This window comes from Nyctibius grandis, chromosome 13 (assembly GCF_013368605.1).
Source record: "Nyctibius grandis isolate bNycGra1 chromosome 13, bNycGra1.pri, whole genome shotgun sequence".
NCBI classification, from domain to species: Eukaryota; Metazoa; Chordata; class Aves; order Nyctibiiformes; family Nyctibiidae; genus Nyctibius; species Nyctibius grandis.
Genome location: NC_090670.1, coordinates 13,772,933 through 13,794,070, shown reverse-complemented (window position 1 = coordinate 13,794,070; position 21,138 = coordinate 13,772,933). Strand labels below are relative to the sequence as shown.

The window sequence follows — 21,138 nt, the reverse complement described above, 5'->3', positions numbered from 1 at the left end:
TATGATGCTGCATGCATGGAAAACCTCTCCAAATACTTCTCATAGTTATAACCCTCAACTGACAGAAGGGGGTAGCTCTACAGGAAAGATGACTCTCCTGTGATTTCTATTTGCACACAGATGCAGCTGCATTTTTGATCTTCTACACCTGCAGACAATCAGGCAGGATCTCAACTGTTCAACTTGCTGATCTTATTGTGTTCACTTGGCCTTCACATATTGCTCCCCATTGCCAAGGATGGCCTACCAGGGATCACAAGACCAGCACAAATAAAACCTCTGTTGTCAAATAACAACTTTGTTATTCAAAATTGTTGTGTTAGAAAGGCAAAACATACATTTCAGGTGGCAACGGTACACAAATGAGATTCACCTCAAGGGACAGGGTGGAGTGAAAGCACTTTGGGAAATTCTCTCCAAAATGAGGTATTGGCCAAAGAAAGCAGGGAGGGCAGAGACCACAGAGTGTTTATGTGCCAAATGGCTTTTAGTCACTTCTGGAGACGCGAGGCCCTCAGCACACCCTCCAGCTGTGGGCACAAGGGCCTCGCTGCAGCGGGGATGGACGCTCCAGAGAGTTGATGCTGCTATTTTACTTCCAGGGGCTTTGATGGTGAGCACCGGCAGAAAGCTCATCCCCAGGGCCAAGGCCCACAGGCACTCCCGTAAGCGGAGGCTCCTGCGGCGCAGCCAGGGGACACCGCGGCTCCCTCCTCCCCTCAGCACCCACCCAGACACACCCTGGACGCCGCGCTGCTCGGGAAAGCCTTTGCCAGGCCTGAACCGCCGCCCTCGCTGCCCAGCGGGAAGCTGGCGGGGGGCAGACAGCCGCCCTCGCCGCGGGGTGACCAACAAAGCACAGCGACAGAGGCATCCCCGGGCCCCGGGGCCGGCCTCGCTCCCTGCCAGCGCAGCCGGACGCGGAACGAGGCCGCCGGCCGCCGCCACACGAGACGGGCCGCGGCAGAGGCGCAGCGCGGGAACCCGCCCCCCGCCACCGCGGGGACACCGCCCACCAACAGCAGCAGCACCGGGGCCACCCGCCGCCGCCTTCCGCCCAGCCGCCGCCCGTCACCCACCTTCCCCCCGCGGCACCGAGCGAGGCGGCAGCGCGGCCCGCCGGCCCCGTGAGAGCGGAGCGGAGGGGATGAAGGGTGGGGAGCTGGCGGCGCCAGGTAAGAGGCGGCCCCGGGGCCTCCATGGCTGTGAGGCGGCGGAGCGCTCGCCGTGGGAGGGAGCGGGACGCGGGCCCTGCCGGCGGCGGTGCCCGCGGAGGATGGCATCCCTCTGGGGCCGGCCCCGGGCTACGCGCTGAGGAGCGGCCTTTAAACTCCTTCCGGCCCCGGCAGCAGCGGCTTCCCGAGCGCGGCCTGCGGGGCCGGGCCGGGCAGCGCCGTGGAGCCCCTTGAGCTCCCGGCCGCGGCGGCAATGGCTCCGGTCGTGGGGCTCCAGCCCGCCGCTGCCGCGGCCCCCCGAGGCCGGGGCGGTCCGTGGCGGCGCTGAGGCGGCTGTTCGGACAGCGCCAGCCCAGGGCGGCCTGTGCTGTGCCCGGAGCGCGGCGGGCGGGCGGCGCTGGCAAAGCGGGGCCCCCCCGCGGGGTGGCCGGTCGCCCCGGGCGGGCAGCGCGCAGCTCGCTGGAGCGCAGCGCCCTGGTCTCGGGGGCAGCTGCTGGCGCGGGTCTGTTTGTCGCAGCCACAGGCCCGTGGGTAAAGACTCATCTCAGCGTGTCTGTCTGTCTGTCTGTCTGTAGGAACTACCGGGGCTCTGAGGCAAGGGAAGCGATGAGATTGGGGTGCCTTTCCTTCCGACAGCCCTATGCAGGATTACTATTAAACCAAGTCAAAACAGTGGAGACTCGCTGGCGTCCTTTGCTAGCGGGCTACAAGAACTGCACCATTGCGGTTCATATCTCTGTTCAGGACTGGCAAGATGAAACATGGAGAGCCATCCTTTTGGATAGGTTTGGTATGACACCAGCACAAGTGCAAGATTTGTTGGCTAAAGGGGAAAAATTTGGCAGAGGAGTTATTGCAGGTGAGCAACTCTAGATTATATTTTTCAAGTAAGCTTTCTATGCCTTAACTTGCTTCAGGCAAATACACGTCTGCTTTACCCGGTTACACCCATTTTAACAGTGCTTTAACACTTCCTTTGAAGGAGTGGTGCCTGAGCTGTGCCTGGGGGTTATTTTGATTCCTTCTCACTGTAAGCTGAGGTCTGTGAGGGAACTTCTAAATAAAATTTATTCTTTTTCATTGTGTTGGAAATGCGAAGTATCTTTGAGCTTTAGGATAAAGAATTTCAGTCAGGCCTCAGTTTTTAAAATACACATACTCTACTAAAAACTTCAGGCTACAACTCTAAAGTCCGGATAAGAAATTGAATTGGTTTGTGCTAACTCCTGGAGCAGCAAGATAGTATAAGGTGGGTTGCATGTTACTTTGTTGCATGGTAATAAATGTCAGTTCCACGCTTTTTGCCTGGTGAGCTTAGGAACTCTTGCTGAAACCATTTTACAGTACTCGTAGTCAAGTGAAGTCATGACACTGAAATGCTTTGCATGTCATGTTACAGTATTGCATCAATAAATCCAGCTTCACTTCTACAAGTGCTCCATTGCTCTTGTTGTTTGGGCGGTGAAGAAGTTTGTTTCTGCAACACAGTTAGGATGGAGTGGTGTTTTTTCTATTGTGCTGAAATACAATGTATGTTGCTGCTCTGTATGCTTACAAAGCTTTTATCCAGAACTCATTTTGTGCTCTTTTCTTGTAGGTACCTTGTGTTACACCATCTGTCTTGCATTCTTATTTGAATAGTTTTAGCTATTCCTGCACAACAACTTACTTCTATCAATCACATACACCAAAAAATTGTTGCAGTTCTACAGTGCTGGAAATTGTTAGGTACTACATAATATGCAAATTTGTAACCTTGACATAAATTGCACACTAAGTTGTGGAGCATGTATCCAGGCTTCTTTATTTTAACATTTTTAATAATTAAGCAATATAGAAATTCCCTTTTGTGACATGAAAAGGGTTCCAGAGAGCAGGAATTTCCATATAGTTTAGTGATTTTAAAATGTTAATAGTGTCCTGATAGGAGCAGAGAGAGTTTTATTTTTAATGTGGCTATTTCAAGGCCAAATGTAGCTCAGGAGTTTTGGTAGCGTCTGCTTAGATGCAGGCTTCTTTTAACAGAATTCTGTGTCACTGAGTTGTGAATATCACACCTGCATGCTTCACCTGTTCTACACTGACCTAAGTTCAGTCACATAGACCATTTTCTGCAGGGAACGACACCAGGTTGAGTTGTTCGTGCTTCACGCTGTGTTCTGGGAACAAATTGGCTTTGTATGTCCTCTGTGAGGTTTACTTTTGGAAAACTTTTCTCTAGCAGGTCAAACAGCCAACTAATTTTCTATTTTAATTGTACAATACAGGATTAATTGACATTGGAGAGACATCACTGTATCCAGAAAACTTGCCTCCTGAAAAGGTTCTGGAGCTGGAAAACAAAGCTGTCCTCAGTAACCTGGAAGAGAAATACTTGACTGTTGTTTCAAATGCCAGATGGCTCCTGGAACCGATACCTGCCAGAGGGAGAAGAGGTGTGTGGCAGGTGGACATCCCCGAAGAACTGATCCCTTCAGCAGCGTAGGTGTTGCTCCTCGCTATTCTTTTTCCTGCCTAAATGCACACTTGTAATTCACAAGTCAGCATCTTGAATGCCAGTGAGTTGTTTAGGATTCCCATCCAAAAGTGATTGAAATAGCAAATACATTTGAAGAACTGCTCTTTTGAGGCGAAAGAAACAAGATGTGTTTTTTATGGGTATTACTGGAAATTATTAATGGTTTACTAGATTTTTTTCCTAAGTAAATGCATTTTTTTTTAAAGACATGGTTCATAGAATCATAGAATGGTTTTGGTTGGAAAGGACCTTTAAGATCATCAAGTCCAACCGTTAACCGAGCACTGCCAAGTCCACCACTAAACCATGTCCCTCAGCACCACATCTACTTGTCTTTTAAATCCCTCCAGGGATGGTGACTCCACCACTTCGCTGGGCAGCCTCTTCCAGTGCTTGACAACCCTTTCAAGGAAGAAATTTTTCCTGATATCCAATCTAAACCTCCCCTTGCACAACTTGAGGCCACTTCCTCTCGTCCTGTCACTTGTTACCTGGGAGAAGAGACAGACCCCCACCTCGCTACAACCTCCTTTCAGGTAGTTGTATACAGCGACAAGGTCTCCCCTCAGCCTCCTTTTCTCCAGGCTAAACACCTCCAGTTCCCTCAGCCGCTCCTCATCACACTTGTGCTCTAGACCCTTCACCAGCTTCGTTGCCCTTCTTTGGACTCGCTCCATCACCTCGATGTCTGTCTTGTAGTGAGGGGCCCAAAACTGAAAACAGTATTTGGGGTGTGGCCTCCCCAGTGCCAAGCACAGGGGGATGATCTCTGCCTTAGTCCTGCTGGCCACACTATTTCTAATACAAGCCAGGATGCTGTTGGCCTTCTTGGCCACCTGGGCACACTGCTGGCTCGTATTCAGCCAGCTATCGACCAACACCCCCAGGTCCTTTTCCTCCAGGCAGCTTTCCAGCCACTTTTCCCCAGGCCTGTAGCATTGCATGGAGTTGTTGTGAGCCAAGTGCAGGACCCAACACTTGGCCTTGTTGAACCTCATACAATTGGCCTCAGCCCATCGATCCAGCTGGCCCAGGTCCCTCTGCAGAGCCTTCCTACCCTCAAGCAGATCAACACTCCCGCCCAACTTGGTGTCATCTGTGAACTTACTGAGGGTGCACTTGATCCCCTCATCCAGATTATTGATAAAGATATTAAACAGAACTGGCCCCCATACTGAGCCCTGGGGAACACTCGTGACCGGCCACCAACTGGATTTAACTCCATTCACCACAACTTTTTGGGCCCGGACATCCAGTCCGTTTTTCACCCAGCGAAGCTTATGCCCATCCAAGCCATGATCAGTCAGTTTCTCCAGGAGAATGCTGTAGGAGACTGTGTCAAAGGCTTTACTAAGTAAAGTCTAGGTAGACAACATCCACAGCCTTTCCCTCATCCACTAAGCAAGTCACCTTGTCATAGGAGGAGATCAGGTTAGTCAAGCAGGACCTGCCTTTCATAAACCCATGCTGATTGGGCCTGATCGCCTGGTTGTCCTGTATGTGCCGCGTGATGGCACTCAAGACTATTTGCTCCATAATCTGCCCTGGCACCGAGGTCAGACTGACAGGCCTGTAGTTTCCTGGATCTTCCTTCCGGCCCTTCTTGTAGATGGGTGTCATATTGCTAATTTCCAGTCACTTGGGACCTCCCCAGTTAGCCAGCACTGCTGATAAATGATGGAAAGTGGCTTGGTGAGCACTTCCACCAGCTCCTTCAGTATGCTTGGGTGGATCCTATCCAGCCCTATAGACTAGTGTGTGTCTTCAGTGGCATAGCAGGTCGCTAACCATTTCCCCTTGGATTACAGGGGCTTCATTCTGCTCCCCATCCCTGTCCTCCAGCTCAGGGGACTGCATACCCAGAGAACAACTTGTCTTACTACTAAGACTGAGGCAAAGGTGGCAATAAGCACCTCAGCCTATGTATTGGTTGATGGTTGATGTATTGTGGCCAATTTAAAACCTGAGTAAATCCGACCATGTTCTATGATACATGCAGCTCTGGTTCTATGAGGAAGAAAGTCTGTAGGACCCTTGAGAAAAATGGTGCTTGAAAGTCGGCTGCCATCATTAATATGACATCTATCTCACAGCCTGCTCCTAACCTTCCATTTGTGGGATCATTGAGAAAGAAATAATCTGACACAAGGCCAGTCCTAGGCGCTTCTCAAACAGAGGCAGAGAGTTGCTGGACCATGTTTCTGCACATGGTGTGTTATGTGCTAAATTTGGTACGTGGAGAGTTTTTCAACATTGACACCCTGTATTACAATGAAAATGGTTTTGACTTTCTAGAGCGAGGCCCAAGGCCAGGCACAGGCATGGATATAAAAACAGGACAGGACAACTGGCAGAAGCTTTTTATTCAGAGAGTTTATTATAACAAGTGGGAGACTATTCCCTTGGACTATGCAACTTATGGATAGCTGACTCGGGCAGCTGCCTTGGCACATCGCTTGGCAGGTGCGGCCTTCCTGGGAGCAGAGGTGTGCGTGTTCTCCCCTGCACCTGCTGTGAATGTGCCGCTCTCCTCCTCGGAACTGGTTTCCCCCACCAGCTCCACATCTGCTTTTCTTTTCCGTCAGCGTGCATCCAAATCAGTGTCTGGCGAAGGTCTTGCTGGTGTTCGACTTTTGGAGCAAAGCTTTGCTTGTACTTCATTAGCTTATACGGAAAATGTGTTCTAAAATTTGGGTTGTAGTAGAAGTGAAACTAAAAAATGCAAAGGAAAAGAGTTAGTTGCCACCGCCTTGCAACTGGAAACCACACAGATATGAAAACTAATAATTTTAACTGCAAAAGAGAAACGTGGATGTCAAAAAGGACTATCAGGGGTGTTCTTAAACCTGAAGTTTAGGCTGAATAAAACAGTGCGATACAGTCCTGTTAAGCAGTAACCAAGCCTTGTGTTTCTGCTGCTTGGTAGCAGAGAAGTATAGGATTTTCAAAAGCATACAAACTGATTTAGAAACCCAAATGTCATGACTTTTCAGCAACTTTAGCATGGAATGAACATGTAGGTAACTCTGTGATGCTGACACGTACTTTCCAGCCTTCAGCAAACACTACAAGAAAACTGCACAGCTGGTACAGCAAGACACAGAGCAAATGCCAAAAAAAAAAAAATCCCGATATGATGAGAATCTCTTTTCATTTTGTGTTCAGAGTAATGGAAAATAACCTACATCTATTTTATCAGCATTTCTACTCCTCAGAAATGTTACCTCAAAATCTCCTGAACACAAGCCGAGAAGCAAATAATCAGAACGTTTACTCCCATCCCCATCTCCTATGTAGTAAAGGCTTATTTCATTGGAACAGAAATGTGCCCCACTAGAGTATTCTGAGAGCTAGTTTGCATGTAGAGGATCCAACATACCTTCCTTGCTGTTTCTTCTGCTAGCAAGTCATTGCGTGAGCCTGATTTTGGGAAATCCCGCAGCTTTGTGGCGAATCCGTACAGATGAAGGTGATGAGCAAAGCTTCTCATGCTCTCGATTTCAAAAATTCTCAGATGCCCTCTCCTTGCTAGTACTTCCTCTTCAAACAGTTCTTCACGAATCACTACACACTTTCCGTTGTCCCCCCACCAAATGGACTTAAACTGATGGCTTTCGACAACGTCCCAGAGCTTCTTCAGAAAGCTGAGGCATGTAGAGACATTGCCTTTGCTAGAACTCTCCTCAGATGAATTCGGACACTCTCTTCGTGACCAGGGTTGCTTAGTCAAAATTTGTATATACCATTTATCTATCGGAGGCCCAAAGGGAGCGTGACTAGCTACTCTCATGTCACATATTGGACTGAGAGAAGTTGAGCCCAACAAATCAACTCCCTTGTCCAGAACAGAATCCCATGGAGTTTCCCATGAGGAAAGCGCCATTTTAAATTCTTTTTTCTCAGGTTGAGTAAGTTTTTCAGTTGAAGCCATCTACCTTAGCGGCCAGACTTCCTGCCAGACGGCCAGCTGAAAGGAAGTGACCAGCTGAGTGAGAATCCCAAGGGAGAACTCTCAGCCATCGCTATGGCACCCATGCTGTCCTTCTGTGACACCACAGCGCAGCGTCCATTTCCTAGCAACATGAAACAGCAGCAGCAAGTGTTAAATACCACGTCTTGCTTTTCCTTTACAGATTGTTTTTTTTGACTCTGTCCTGGTTTTGCTGGGATAAAATCATAGAATCAACTTTCTGTTACATTTTGGTTTAGTTTGTGGCCACCTATGGTATGCAGATTCCCATGGTGATCAAGGCCATTAGCCAAGTGTTAAAGCTATGAGGAGGGAAAGCCAGGACAGCTGACACAGGCTGGCCCACAGGTGTATTCTATACCATAAATGTCATGTTCACTATAAAGCAGAAAGTTTGCTGGGGATGGTCTTTGCTCTTTTACTCTTCTTTCTTCTCTCTTCTCAATGGTTGCTATCCCTGGAGGGTCTTACCACCAATATATGGGCTAAATATAACTTTGTGTCTTTTGTATGAGCATTAGTATTGATACTGGTTTTCTTATTTTAATAAATCTGTTTCAATTTCAACCCATGAGTCTTCCTCCTTTTCCCAATTCCCTTTCTTGGCTGGGGAAGGGTTATTGGGCACAAAGAGCAGCTGCAAGGATGGGGGAGTATCCAACATGGGTTGTTACAAGCTACTGGAGTACAGGTTTCAAAGACTAAATTTCTCTAAAGCACATGGAAGTCCAAGAGAATCTGTCAAAGGAGCTTTTTCTTGAAACAAGAAAAAGCTATACCAACACCAATGAGTTCCTATCTTGAAAAGTTTAATCATTTACACCAACACAAAGTTGGTAATGAAGACCAAGTCATGATACTTCTACCAGCTAATCAGCAGCTGTAAAACCTACCACTAATGTTTCTGGTACAGACTGCACACACAATTCCAGAGGGAACACTTATTCAACAGCCAGTCTAATGGGAGAGCAGTGTACATGCTGCTCCAGAAGAATTAAAAGGTGAAACTGGAAAAGCAACACAAGCAACACTGAACTCCCAAGCCAGTGCAAAAGTTGCAATACTAACATGAAAATTTACATAACTAGCTCAAAAACATCATGTAAGTTGCTATACATTCTATACATTCTATTTCCCCCAAAAAAGCTTTCCAGTCTTGCCTGAGAAATGCAACACTCCTGTGCCTCTGTCATTAAGATAATGATTGTGGTTGAACAGAGAAGTAGAAGAGGTACTATACTAAGACATGCCCAAAGCATTTAAAACAGACATGGAAATCAAGTGTGTATTTAGGACCTAAAAGACACCTGGAATAGCATAGGCATTTCATACAGGGTTTTAAAAAAATACTTTTAGATAATACTTATACTGTACAGGACAAGACTTTTAAACAATATATTACACTGCTCAAATGTTCATATAAATACTATACAGGCAAGTGTGCAACCAACCCGTTAGGAAGGTTTGCAAATTAGACCACCCCATATCTCTGGAAAAGCTCTCCAATTCTCTTCAAGATCTCCGATTTGTGTAATCCAAGCCACTGACTCAGCAATACCTATTTTAAAGTAATTGGGACAAGGCATGAGATGAGTAATTGGGACAAGACATTTGTCTGCTGATTCCCAGTTCCAGTTTAATACGCTGCTGTCATCTTAATCTGGCATATCAATGTTTAACTTGGGAGGCGGAATCACATATTTTCCAGGACTCTGTGTAATGACCACTCCAGTCTTTTTTCGAAACATGGGTGCGATTTTTGGTGGTTCGGGCAGTGGTGTTTCTTCTGTTTCCTCATTATCTTCATGATGAAGATCGTAAGAAATATTGCCATATTCCCGTAGGAATGGGAAAATTTCAAGCAGGAACTGGCAAAAGTCTTTGCGAATTCCAAACCACCCTAAAAACAAAAAAACCATTTCACATTACTGCAGAACAGAATGAAAACTTAATTAAGTAGGCAGACTATGTAATTTCGTTTTAAATTCTCCTGCATGTTTGCACACGAACAATAAAAAAATCTGTTAGTGCTGCTTCTCAATGTTACTTACACCTATCATATAATAAGATTACTGTTCAGATTATATACCCACAGAATATATACATGCATTTGCATGCCTCTGCACATCTCCACACACATGTCTGTGTGTGTAGATCCACATGTATAAGTTACAGCTATACTACCACAGCAAGAATCCATTTCATTTCACATGTTAAGCAGTGTCAGGTCACATCAGTACACAGAGAAGAACACAAAAGACTTTGCATCTCAATCAAAGCAATCAGTGCCACGTGGCAAGACATTCATGCCAACTTCTGTTTGATACATATAGGTTACAATACCAGAGGGAATGTGACAGCATAGGCATACAAAGTCAATGTATGTATTCAGTATTCTTCAACTACTTTTGTTGTTAGCCACATGTCATGTCATGACAGGAGTATCTCATCCCTGGCATTACCTGCACTAGATTAGAAAACAATACGCATTCTGTGCTTGTCATGTACTTTCCTATATGCAAAGACTCAGAAAGAGAGCATTTAAGTAAGCAGCACTTGTAATTCAGCAAATGGTCCTCCCCTATTAACCAACACCAAAGGTCAATGTTAAAGGAACAGCCTGCCCACGTCACACCTTTCACACTGAACGAAACAAGGTGTTGAGCATTTGCCAGGGAAGATCCCATACAACCCAGCTTTTTGCAGAGATTATACTTCATGGCCAACTGCTGTATTTCACTTAGCACATTAAAGGTGGATTTTCATGCAAGTCTTCTGAGGCTCACTTCAGGTAAATACAGTCTTTTTTTTTTTTCAAAATTTACATACATATTTACTAACCCTACAGAAGATGGATGTGTGGCTTTCCATAACTTATCAAGGGCATGCATTTAAAAAAAAAAAAGATCCAGTCACATCCCATGAGAATGAAACTCATGGAAACAAGGAAGGATAAAAATTAAAATCCCATTGGGATTTCAGGTTGAGTCCAAGCAGAAGTTATGCTCTTATAGGAATAAGAAATAAAAGCAAAAGACACTATAAACACTGAAAACTTACTATTGTTTTCAGGTGATTTTAGTAAAAGACACATATGAGTTCTTTTATGAGAGAACATACACAAAAAAGCCCTTTTTGAGAATACGAATCTTAATGAAATACATTTAAGCCCGGAGTTTCAAGCTGTTTCCATGATTTTTAAATACTTACAGTGATTTCCTCCTTTTTGTCCAAATGTGGTTGCCATTAAAGTTATTAGGGAAAGCCAGAGAGGAACAAATATGGGTATAAAAGAAAAAGAATTATGCCCATCCAGTCTGTGTACTAGTAAGATCTAAATGGCAAAAAAAAAAAAAAAAAAAAGATACAATGTCAGTTCAATAGCAATACCCACTTTCAAGGTGCTTAAAACATATGCTGATCTCAGATCTTTTAACTTCACCCATCTGGGAAGAAAAAGGGCCTCCACAGAAACAGGTAGTTACAGTTCCAAGGAGATGCATATTTTACTCTCAAAACTTTGAAGAAACATAGAATTCTTCTTTTTCTTCCATATTTGCTGTTAATATTTTATTCCAAAACAAAAAGCAGTGTTCTCATTGTAGTAAGTTCACAGAGAGACACAGCAACAATCATCACTCACTGAAAAAAGCGCAAGACACATAGAACTCATTATGCTTTTGCCTACCTCAAATGTGAGCAGTGGAACTACAATTGTCATCCAGCTGACAGCCATTGTTATGTGTGTCCTCCTCTGCTCAGCAATCACATCCATAGAGCGCAAGAATAGAACAGACCATACAATGTAATAGAGCACTACTAGACACAGAAAGGACATCAAGATCCACAGGGGAACACAAACCACCTGCAAGAAAAAGAAATTAACTGCTTTTCCCCCCCAACAGTGACATATTTTTATTGGTTTGATTTGGTTCAGGTGTGGGTTTGTTAACTAAAGCAAGTCTACATATTAAGTCTAAACAAGAAAAAGAAATTTAAGTCCAAGGCTCTTTAACTAATGTCATCTAATAGAAAAGCTTCACAAATCCCGTGCACTGTTTTGAGCCATATCAGCTTTTTGGGGTTCCTCAGTCAGCTCTGGAAACCCCAAAGAGCTGAAACAATTGCAAATGCAGTCAATGTAGTTCAACTCTAATAAGGCTTCTGTGATTTTATGTGGGCTCAAACAGTACTTGAATTGATTTTAGCAACTATTTTCTACACTGGACAGCTTACTTGAAACAGTTTCTCAATTAGATCCTTTTCCTAGTATTTTGGAAAATAGAAAGGACAGTCATAATCATGCCAGATTACCAGTTTCGTGGTAATTTACAAAAACCCAGACACAGAAACAGCGCTTTTGTATTCTACGAGCACTTGGGACAGGAGATCAGCAGTTTTGGCAGTGACCACTTGCACAGTAAGTGGACTTACATGCATGGTAATGCAACAAATAAAACTAGTTATTTACCACACCACATTTACCAACACATCCCCAGTCATTTTCACGGCTAGTTTAGTATTCCCACTGTAAACTTTCGGTTCGGATTTCTCTTTCAACAACTGATAAGAGATTAATTGCAGTTGATGGCACTCTCCCTCTCCCCCAAAGGATGAAATGCCCAAAGAACAGCCTCTGTTTCCCATGACCACTGAATGAAATGCCAGAGCTTTAGTGAAGGATTGTTAAGCAAACAAAAATGTGATCATGGACTCTGATCACACACTAACTGTTCCCCCTAGTAAATATCTTTATGAAATTCAGCATTTAAACAAGGAGAAGAAAACACTTGTTACGTACAAGCCACGGCCATCTGATGATCTCGTCGAGTCTGAGTGCGATAAATATGAACTGTAGAATATTGACTGAACACAAGATTTCCAGCTAGAAAAAGGAAATACATTAGTTAACTCTTAGCATGATGAAGCTATTTCCAGGATAACCAAGGAATCCGTCAAAGGACTTTTCTGACTCCATGCTTATCACTGCAATACGTAATGTCATTGCATTTACATGAGATAGTACTAAGCATCTGCAAAACTGGGAGGCTGTGATCCCAACAGAGTAACTGCATAGGCAGCTGTCTCCTGAGGAAAGACCTTTCAAAAAAACACAATAAAAGCACTACCTGCCACACTTACTAGAGTAATTAGAGAAATAAGAAAACCCAAACTAATCAGACAAAAAAGCAAAGCATTGGAGAACAACTTCAGCTATTTTCTTCAGATAAGAAATACTGCTAGAATTAAATTAACAAGTAGTAAAAAGTCCTTCAGTTCAAAATCAGCAAAATTTATCTTGAAAGATATTGTTTAGTAGTTGTAGTAATGTAAACATGAAAGTTCCATGGGTTTAACTATCAACAGTCCAGTTTAAAAGTCCCAGCTCTGTCTGGGGGGAAAAAGAAGTACAGAGAATAGGGGAAGATGACAGCCACATTCCATCATTTACTGCATAATTGAGAGATATTTTAAATGACACTGAAGACACTAGTTTGTGTCTAGCTTGAACAAAGTGAAACAGGAAAACACCATCAGACTTTGCAAGATTCTGTTTCTTAACTTTATGGGCAACCCTACATGGGCAGGAATTTCAAAGATCAAACAGAGAATTATTCTGTGAAAAGACTAACTGAAGCTCTTGCGTATAAGCCAGAAGCATTTTCCATTTTAATGAAGACATGTAGGGATGTAAGGCATCTTTGAACGTACTATTTATCAGAAGGCAGACACTACATGCTACTTTTCACTAACACAGATGATGTTGTACTATGATCTCTTGGGTAAATGCCTTTGAAATTCCCAGTGCAGGGAGTCAGAAATCCAACAGGCAGCTGGCACTTGCCTACTTCAGAGACTGCACTGAAGTCTCCACTGCTGAAGTACAGGTTACTTTGAAAAGACTGGAAAACTAGATTTAAAGTAAGTTTGTACCACTGGCTTTCTCAAAAGCATAAACCACCAAAAAACCCCACCCTCAAGCATAAGACCAAGCAACCTGAAAACTACAGGAGCAAATAGAAAAACATCAGAGGATCAATTGCTATAAATAATTTTTAGAATCAAGTTAACATTTTGAGCTCTATATGGCAAGTGCATGTATATTTGGAGTAGCTAGGCTCCCAGTTCCATGAATTCAATATGCCTTAAATAAATGGTGCTTTATTGACTGTAAAAATAGCGTAACACATAAAAGAAAGCTTTTTCTGAGCCCGCCATGATATACAGACCAAACCCCTTGATGTACTTACTGATCACCTAATCAGTTTCAGAACAGGAACAAGCAGACAATATCATTTCAGATTAAATAATTATGAAAATAATAATGCATTAACAACTACTTTGATTACTCATGCCAAAAATTAATACCCTGGATTAAAGACAGCCCCCTCTTATGTTTTTAGCAAATGAAAAGGAAATAATGACATTTTCCCAGAGTAAAAAGAAGAGAAAGTAGAACAGCACTAAGTAAAGATGACAAAATAGTACAAAAATGAGTTGACAGTTCAACTGCATAACTTATTTCTTTGAGACAGCTGTTGCCTTTTAGGGGTGAGGGGATTCCTTTTTTTTCTGCCAGTACTTAGCAGCTGTGCAGTCATTTGTAAATCAATGGGTAATCAAGCATCATCCAGTAGAAGGCAAGTACTTTACACAAATTTGACTTTTGGGAATGGTTAACTGTGAGTAGAACTCTGCAAAGTGAAATTCTACTTGCAATATTTTAAAATCAACAATTTAAGGTATCAGTTTACCAGCCATCCTAACAATCACTTACCAACAAATGCATCTCTCTCTAGAGAGAAACTTGGCTTATGCTAATGTTAGAGAAATATTCCCTTGAAATTAAAAAACCTGAAAAAGCTGAACCTCATCTAAAAATCAGATTTTTAATTGTTATGGGGTAGTTTGAGGATATAGCAAAAAAAAAAAATCTTAAAAAAAAAAAAATCAATTCAATAAGAACTCTAAATTTATTGCAAAATGTCACAACTGCAGCTAGATCTTGAGAATCTTTGCAAAGTTATTCCAAAACCAAAAGTAGTGAGTTAGAGAAGAAAGAAGATAGAGACAGAAAATAAAACCCTACTGTTTTATGCCTACCATCCGCATTCCCAAATTAAAGATTAAGCACGCAGATTGGGATAGTAACAAATTTTCAACCCTGATTATCTAGGGCTCTGGAAGTTCAATTCTGCCTCAGGACAGCGCTTACTGTGAGTGGAATTTTCTTCAGTAATTCCTGTTCAAGTGTCTAGCATTAGTCCATATTGCAGAGCTTGTGGTGAGCTCTTTTAACACACAATAATTAAAAGGCAGGTTTAAAACATGCTGCAATTTGGTAGCTGAAAGAACTAGAAAAGATTAGAAAAAAAATTGTATTATTCCCAATCCTCATTTTTCACTCTAGCAGGTCAGGGCAAGCAATTAACTCAGCTAATGCAGTCATCCATATCATGCTTTACTGAGAGATGAACTGGAACCAAATTGATAGAGTCTTGCATTGCCACAAATTTTACACATACCAGCTGAAGCCTTACCTCCAGAGACCTGTCATGTCGGAATCCCCACACACAAGCTGCAACTGACACTGGAGATACAAAGAATAATGGCATGAAGACCAGAAGCCAGAAATGGGTTCCTCTTTCAATCCTGTCACACACCAGAACTTCAAACATCAGCAGTAGCAGGTGGATGCCTACTGCAATTAACATGGCTTTAAACTCCACACAGGTTTCTCCTTCTGCTCTAAAGAGAAGATAAGCAAGCATTCAGTTCACTTGTCAAGAAGAAAGCACACCATCCTGCAAACATGCCAAGACACTTTGTTTACAATTGTTCAGTTTCAGATACTAACCCTTGTTTTTAATAAATGTACACATTATGCCCAAATAGCCACTATTAAGCTACACTCCTGATAACAGCATTTCTTGCCCATAAAGCTGCACATTTAAAGTATTTTACTCAAAGAGGGCAGTGGGATTTTTACACCTTGCAGATTTTCTAAGGATTCCATAGCTGTGCAGATGAAATAGGATTTCTCTGCTATTACGTAAACACTTAAGTTATCATGCAGGATGTTAGGAAATTAGCTCAGTCTAAGATGATCTGTTTGATTCCTGCACCAGCTTTCGTTGACTCAACATCTTTCCCCAGAATTTCTTTAGTCACGAAACCAGCATATTGCAACAGAGTATTATCTAGTACTAAAAAGTAACATGCCTGTAAAACAACAGTGCCCACAGAGACACTCCACTTTTTCCTACACAAGTGGAACCATTATTAGAAGGGGCAAACAAGGCCTGAACCACACAATATAGTGTATCAGAATGAGACCTGTGCACACAATTCTTCATTTCATATTCACCACAGATAGAAAAAAGGACTGAATTTACTGCAATTCCTTTAAGGCAGTTTCTCTTGTCCCCTAGCAAATTCAGTCCCCCCAGTTCAAATTGACATCCTACTTGGATTACTGAAAAAGAAAATGCTGATGTATTTAAAGGTCTGAAAGTTATTTTACCCTAGACTGACTACTAAAATATCAATGTTAACTTGGACAAAAACAAAGAGGAATTTATACAATTGATTCCCACAAACATCCTTCTTTGAAAGCGTTACACATTTGCCTTAGTGTATTAAACTGCTTGAATATTTCTTATAAAACTGCTCACTGCATATTCCAAGAACTCCTGAATATTCATCCATATGTTCACTGAGGTTATATGCACACCAAGGCGGGGGGGATCAACATTCTTCAGGCTGATCTGCACATTTCAGGAAACACATTTAGAAACTAATCCAATTAAATATAGGATATTCCTAGTGCATATGAAAATACATATTTCTATATGGCTTATACTAAAGCAAAGAATTCCCAACGTTCTAACAGAGAAGTACAAAAAGTCCCTCCATGAGAAGTTTTAGCTTCCCAAAGACAATATCGCTGAAGCTTGGGATAAACTGCTGTAACTAAGATTAAGACATCCATAGCTACATAAAGCCGTTTGCAAACACTGTAAGTGGTGATCATTATTTTAAAGATGTTGAAAACAAACCTTCTGGATGCTATATCAGATGTTGTTAAAAAAACCTATTTATGAATTTGATTCAGTATGGAAAACACATGATGTTCCCTCTGTTTTGCAAAAGAAGGATCCTCAACTTACCGATACTGTGGGTTTCGAGCCCATACTCCTGTTCCCACGGAGGCACCGACGATCACCATTAACTTCCACAGCCATATGGGAGCAAATACGGCCCAGTAACTCCATTGAATTTTGTCATCCAGACGTAGAGAGAGCAACACAGAAAAAAGCAGCAGGCAGGCATAAATCAGAAATTTGCTATTAAATGAACAAAAAAAAAAAAAAACAAAGTAAGAAATTAAGGCAGGCAACTTAAAATCAACTTAGAGGAGAACAAGAAAATCAGTCATAGCTGAAATTTAATCAGGATACTTCCTAGCAGAAAACGTGTGTCAAACTTCTTTGAAAAGAATCAAAACAGTTCTGAAGAGTCAAGAATTTAATCATAAATATAGCATATGTCATCTCTTCCACTTATAAAACCCTGGCTTCAAGGGAACACATCAAAAGCATTCTTGCATGACAAACTTAATGAATGGACATCTATAAATAGTTCCCTCCCACAAGGATCCAGTCAGGAGTTGTATTATAACTGGTATATTTCTGAGCCTTCAATAAGTGTTTTTATAAAAAGTGTTCCTTCATAAAAATCAAATGAGATTTTTGATGTTCAAAATTAAGTGACAGAATTTATGTAATTTTATCCACACTATTTTTAACTAAAGATTAAAAACTATTACATATTGTAATAAGCCAGACTCCAGATACTTTTTTTTTTATTTTTACATTCAGTTAAAAAAAAGCAACATTATAGGAAAAAAAACAAACAAACAAACAACAGGTTAAACTTTTAACAAAGTTACTAACTATAGAATCATAGAATGGTTTGGGTTGGAAGGGACCTTAAAGATCATCTCATTCCAGCCCCCCTGCCATGGGCAGGGACACCTTCCACTAGACCAGGTTGCTCAGAGCCCTATAACAGAGTGAAGTTTCTAACTGGAATACTGAGGATGGTGCTTACAAGTTTAAAATAGTTATATTGATCTATCTGATAAACTAGTGAACCTATGAAGGAATAAATGTATTGGGAATACTTGAGAGCAGTGGCACAGCAATTGCTTATACCACCCAAAATCATACAAAATAATTACATAGGACATGGTTTCCTCACACTGCAAGGAGGGAAAAAGTCACCCCCTCATTCATCAGAGGATCAGAGACTGCTTCATAGAACGTGTCATTAGGCTTCAACACCACTTCTGAGAACTGATTATATGTCTTTTAAAACACGAATAACCTAAGGAAGGGAGTAAATACTTGGTACAGAGTAAAGCAGCAGTAGTCAGGGATACTACCCTTACTCCAACAGCACAACTCAAACTACCCACTTTCCTCAAATAATAAAACACTCATTAGATCAGCATTGCCTCGTTTAGATATCAAGCTGCTTTGTCTCTATTCAGAAAGGTCTCAGCTCCACCTTAATAAGAAAAAGCAGTTTTATTCTGTGAGCATCTCCACACATACTTGATGGAACTACCTCAGGACAGGATGATATAAAACAACAGTCACTCTTCACAGCAACAAAGAGATCCCTCAGCTCCTCAGGCTATTCATACTTTTCCAGCATTCAATATTTGTGTAATTTGTGCTTTCCCTGGCTCCTCAGTACATACAGAAGTAAAATGCCGTGTAGTAAAATACCAGTGCTCCCTGAGCATTTCAGTAAACATCAAAACATTCAAGATTAAGTTATCTGCACAAGTGTAACATTCAGCTTGCTCTTTCATCATTTAGATGGCATCCAAAGAAACTGCAAGCATCGCTTAGCAATAACAAAACTTCTGTTCCTACTTTGGCATTACTTCCAACCACACATATTTAAATTGTTTATTTCAACCTCTTTGCAACAATGCCTTTCCTGAAGCATTGGTTACCCTTCCGTTTGTCTAAACAACCAATTGAACACAGCTTTCTGTAATTGCAACCATGTAAGGCCTCTTTCACAAGCAAGATTTTTTCCAGGACTCTCAGTATTTCATGCCACCCTGCACAAGTTACTTGCTGGCCTTTATTCTATGGTCTTAAAACATCCGGTAACAGCAAAGCCAGTAAAATTCAACTCATTCTCTCAGCTTCTTTAAAAGTTACATGGATCCATACTTGCTTGGCAAGACAGCAGAAGCCCAAGTTCTAGCAACTATCATCTTGTTAATTGTAAGAGAGCCCAGAATTAAAAATTACCATCAGCAATTCTCCACAGCTAGACCAGGATTGTTAAGGACGGTGCCTCCACACCTGCAAAAAATGAGCCCTTACCATACGCTAAATGCCTGTGTTAGAGTGTAAGGCAACTCTGCTTTCCAGTATAAAGCTTTACACCCCAAACCATCAAGTTGAAAAATTCAAACATCGGAACGAGACTTGGAATAATTTGAGGAAGTTACTTAATGAAACAAAAAAGATGACTGGAATTTGGCCTGAAAAGCAAAGGGCAGCTGCCCGCGCTTGCAGCCACCCCGATCGAGAACGGGCCGAGGAGAGCACGTACCGACACCCACGGCCCTCGGCACGGAAACCGCTCCGGAACAGCCTGTTCGAAACGCCGCCGAGCCGCCCGTCCCGGAGCACTTCCCCGTGCCGCGCGGAACAGCCTCCGGAGGCCGAGCGCCGCTGCAGCGCTCAGGGACCACACACCAGCGCTGCTCCAGGCCGGGCCGGCGCCGCTCCCCAGGGAGCTCCCGGAGCCGGTTGCCGCCCCGCCGCGCTGCACGGCCGCGCCGAGAGCCCCTGCGGAGCCGCTCTGCCGGGCGCGGGGCGGGGCAGCGGGGCCGGGCCCGGCGGCGCTTCCCCCCGCGCCCCTCGCCGCCGGCTCCGCCTCGTCCCGGTAGCAGCTCGGGCCCCCACCGCGCCACCGCTTCCGAGGCGTCCCGCTACCGGTGTGGGGGAGCGGGGCCTCCGTCCAGCAGCCAGCGCTACGCCGGGACACGGCGCCGCCGGGACCGGGCCAGGTGCCGCTCCGCCACCGTGCGGACCGGCAGCGCCGCGCCGAACGGCCCCTGGCGAGGCGGCACAGCCCGAGGCCGCCCGTTATGCGCCAGGCCGCCCTCACCTGGGGTTGAAATCCTGGAACAGGCCGCGCAGGTTCATTGCGGCTCGACCGTCCGCCCCCGCCGCACTCTACCAAGCACGCATGGCGCGGCCGCCGCCACCGGAGCCTGGCCTGGCCTGGCCTGGCCTGGCCTCGACGCCGCTCCGCCCCCTCCGGAACCGGGCAGCCCGGCCGCTCTGCGCATGCGCGCCGCCCGGCGGCGTTCCTCTGCCGTGAAACGAGCAGCCCTCTCTACCGGGCTTCATGGGCGAGCACTGCGCGTGCGCCCTGTGACACCTCGCGCGTGCGCCCTACGCAAGACGGCGGCTCTGCCCGCAGATGGGCTGGGCTTTGACGGGGGCGGGGAGGTGGTGGCCCGGCCGTCGCCCCGCCGCTCGCTCGCCAGCCCTTATGCTCACCCACAGGCCGCACACCCGAAGGAGCAGGCCATCTGTGGGGCCCTGCCCGAGGCCCGGGGGTGGCTGGCAGGCCGTTCCCCACCGGGAGAAGGGAGGGGACGGCCCGGTCCTCTTCCCGCTGAAGCCGCCTCCTGGGAGCGGCGCCTGAGGAGGGCCGGGCCGGGAGCGGGGAGCTCCCGCAGTGGTCGGGGGCAGATTATATGACGACTCTTTCTGAACTGAAAATCCCCATAGCTCCTCACTAATCAAGATTACATTGCAAGTGAAATGCTAATAAAAGAAAAATTCAATCATATCTTAAGCTCTAGCTTCTGCAGAAAGATGAAAAATGGACTGAAAAGTAAATGGTCTAAGTCTTCATCCAGTGCTAACAGGGCTGGTAATTTATACCAGCTAAGAAGCCAGGCTTACGTGCAATGTGATTTATTAAATGCCGTAGCTACTTTTAGCCCTTGACAGTATTCATTAGCTAATACAATCTACTCAAAGATATGATTCGTCTGGAGGTACTCACTGGCAAATTGTAGATAGAATTTTAACTCCATCGGCAACAGCACAAATAGCTGACAGACTTCCATACCAGGAGCTTTCTGCACAATATATTCAACTGACACGGCAAGGGTATATCAAAAGCTACAAGAAAGCAAGGATGTGCCAGTACAAGTAATGGCAGTGGGGAGGGTGTGTGACGAGATTGGTAAGAAATCAGGATGAAAGAGAAGCATGAAAACATAATGGAAGGAAAGAGAAGAAAAGGATGAAGGCTAGGCAGTGCCCAGAGACTGGTACGATGAAAAGTGCCCATATGATAGGACCTGTGGCAGGGCAGTGCACAAGCTTCTAAGGAACCAAAGAATTACCCAGCTTAAAACC

General features: G+C 44.2%; 2 protein-coding genes across 3 annotated transcripts; one reads left to right on the top strand and one right to left on the bottom strand.

Annotated features, from left to right (window-relative positions):
* The first annotated feature begins 1,014 nt into the window (after positions 1–1,014).
* LOC137669637 (protein EOLA1-like) lies at positions 1,015–8,230 on the top strand. Its single transcript, XM_068411833.1, has 4 exons — positions 1,015–1,175; positions 1,751–2,034; positions 3,443–3,656; positions 4,044–8,230. The coding sequence occupies exons 2-4, from the start codon at positions 1,782–1,784 to the stop codon at positions 4,231–4,233; spliced, it is 657 nt and encodes a 218-aa protein (XP_068267934.1). The 5' UTR covers positions 1,015–1,175; positions 1,751–1,781; the 3' UTR covers positions 4,234–8,230.
* TMEM185A (transmembrane protein 185A) lies at positions 6,049–20,024 on the bottom strand. Of its 2 annotated transcripts, none has more exons than XM_068411830.1 (8): positions 19,868–20,024; positions 16,834–17,010; positions 15,205–15,412; positions 12,465–12,548; positions 11,352–11,528; positions 10,874–10,997; positions 7,073–9,563; positions 6,049–6,405 (listed from the first exon to the last, which is right to left on the bottom strand). In XM_068411830.1, exons 1-7 carry the CDS (start codon positions 19,903–19,905, stop codon positions 9,319–9,321), a joined length of 1,053 nt encoding a protein of 350 aa, XP_068267931.1. In that variant the 5' UTR covers positions 19,906–20,024; the 3' UTR covers positions 6,049–6,405; positions 7,073–9,318. The 2 variants fall into 2 exon arrangements, with proteins under 2 accessions (XP_068267931.1, XP_068267932.1); XM_068411831.1 differs by lacking the exon at positions 19,868–20,024 and adding an exon at positions 19,307–19,514.
* Between the last annotated feature and the right edge of the window lie 1,114 nt (positions 20,025–21,138).

What these genes read in the sequence shown, in the direction of transcription:
- TMEM185A (XM_068411830.1), bottom strand. Translation starts at nt 19,905, where the DNA reads ATGAACCTGCGCGGCCTGTTCCAGGATTTCAACCCCAG. An exon ending in TTCCAGGATTTCAACCCCAG is followed by an intron (nt 17,011 to 19,867) that starts GTGAGGGCGGCC and finishes TTCATTTAATAG; the next exon opens with CAAATTTCTGATTTATGCCT. An exon ending in TCATCAGATGGCCGTGGCTT is followed by an intron (nt 11,529 to 12,464) that starts GTACGTAACAAG and finishes TTTTTCTTGCAG; the next exon opens with GTGGTTTGTGTTCCCCTGTG.
- LOC137669637 (XM_068411833.1), top strand. Translation starts at nt 1,782, where the DNA reads ATGAGATTGGGGTGCCTTTCCTTCCGACAGCCCTATGCAGGATTACTA. An exon ending in TGGCAGAGGAGTTATTGCAG is followed by an intron (nt 2,035 to 3,442) that starts GTGAGCAACTCT and finishes TGTACAATACAG; the next exon opens with GATTAATTGACATTGGAGAG. An exon ending in GAACTGATCCCTTCAGCAGC is followed by an intron (nt 3,657 to 4,043) that starts GTAGGTGTTGCT and finishes AAATCCCTCCAG; the next exon opens with GGATGGTGACTCCACCACTT.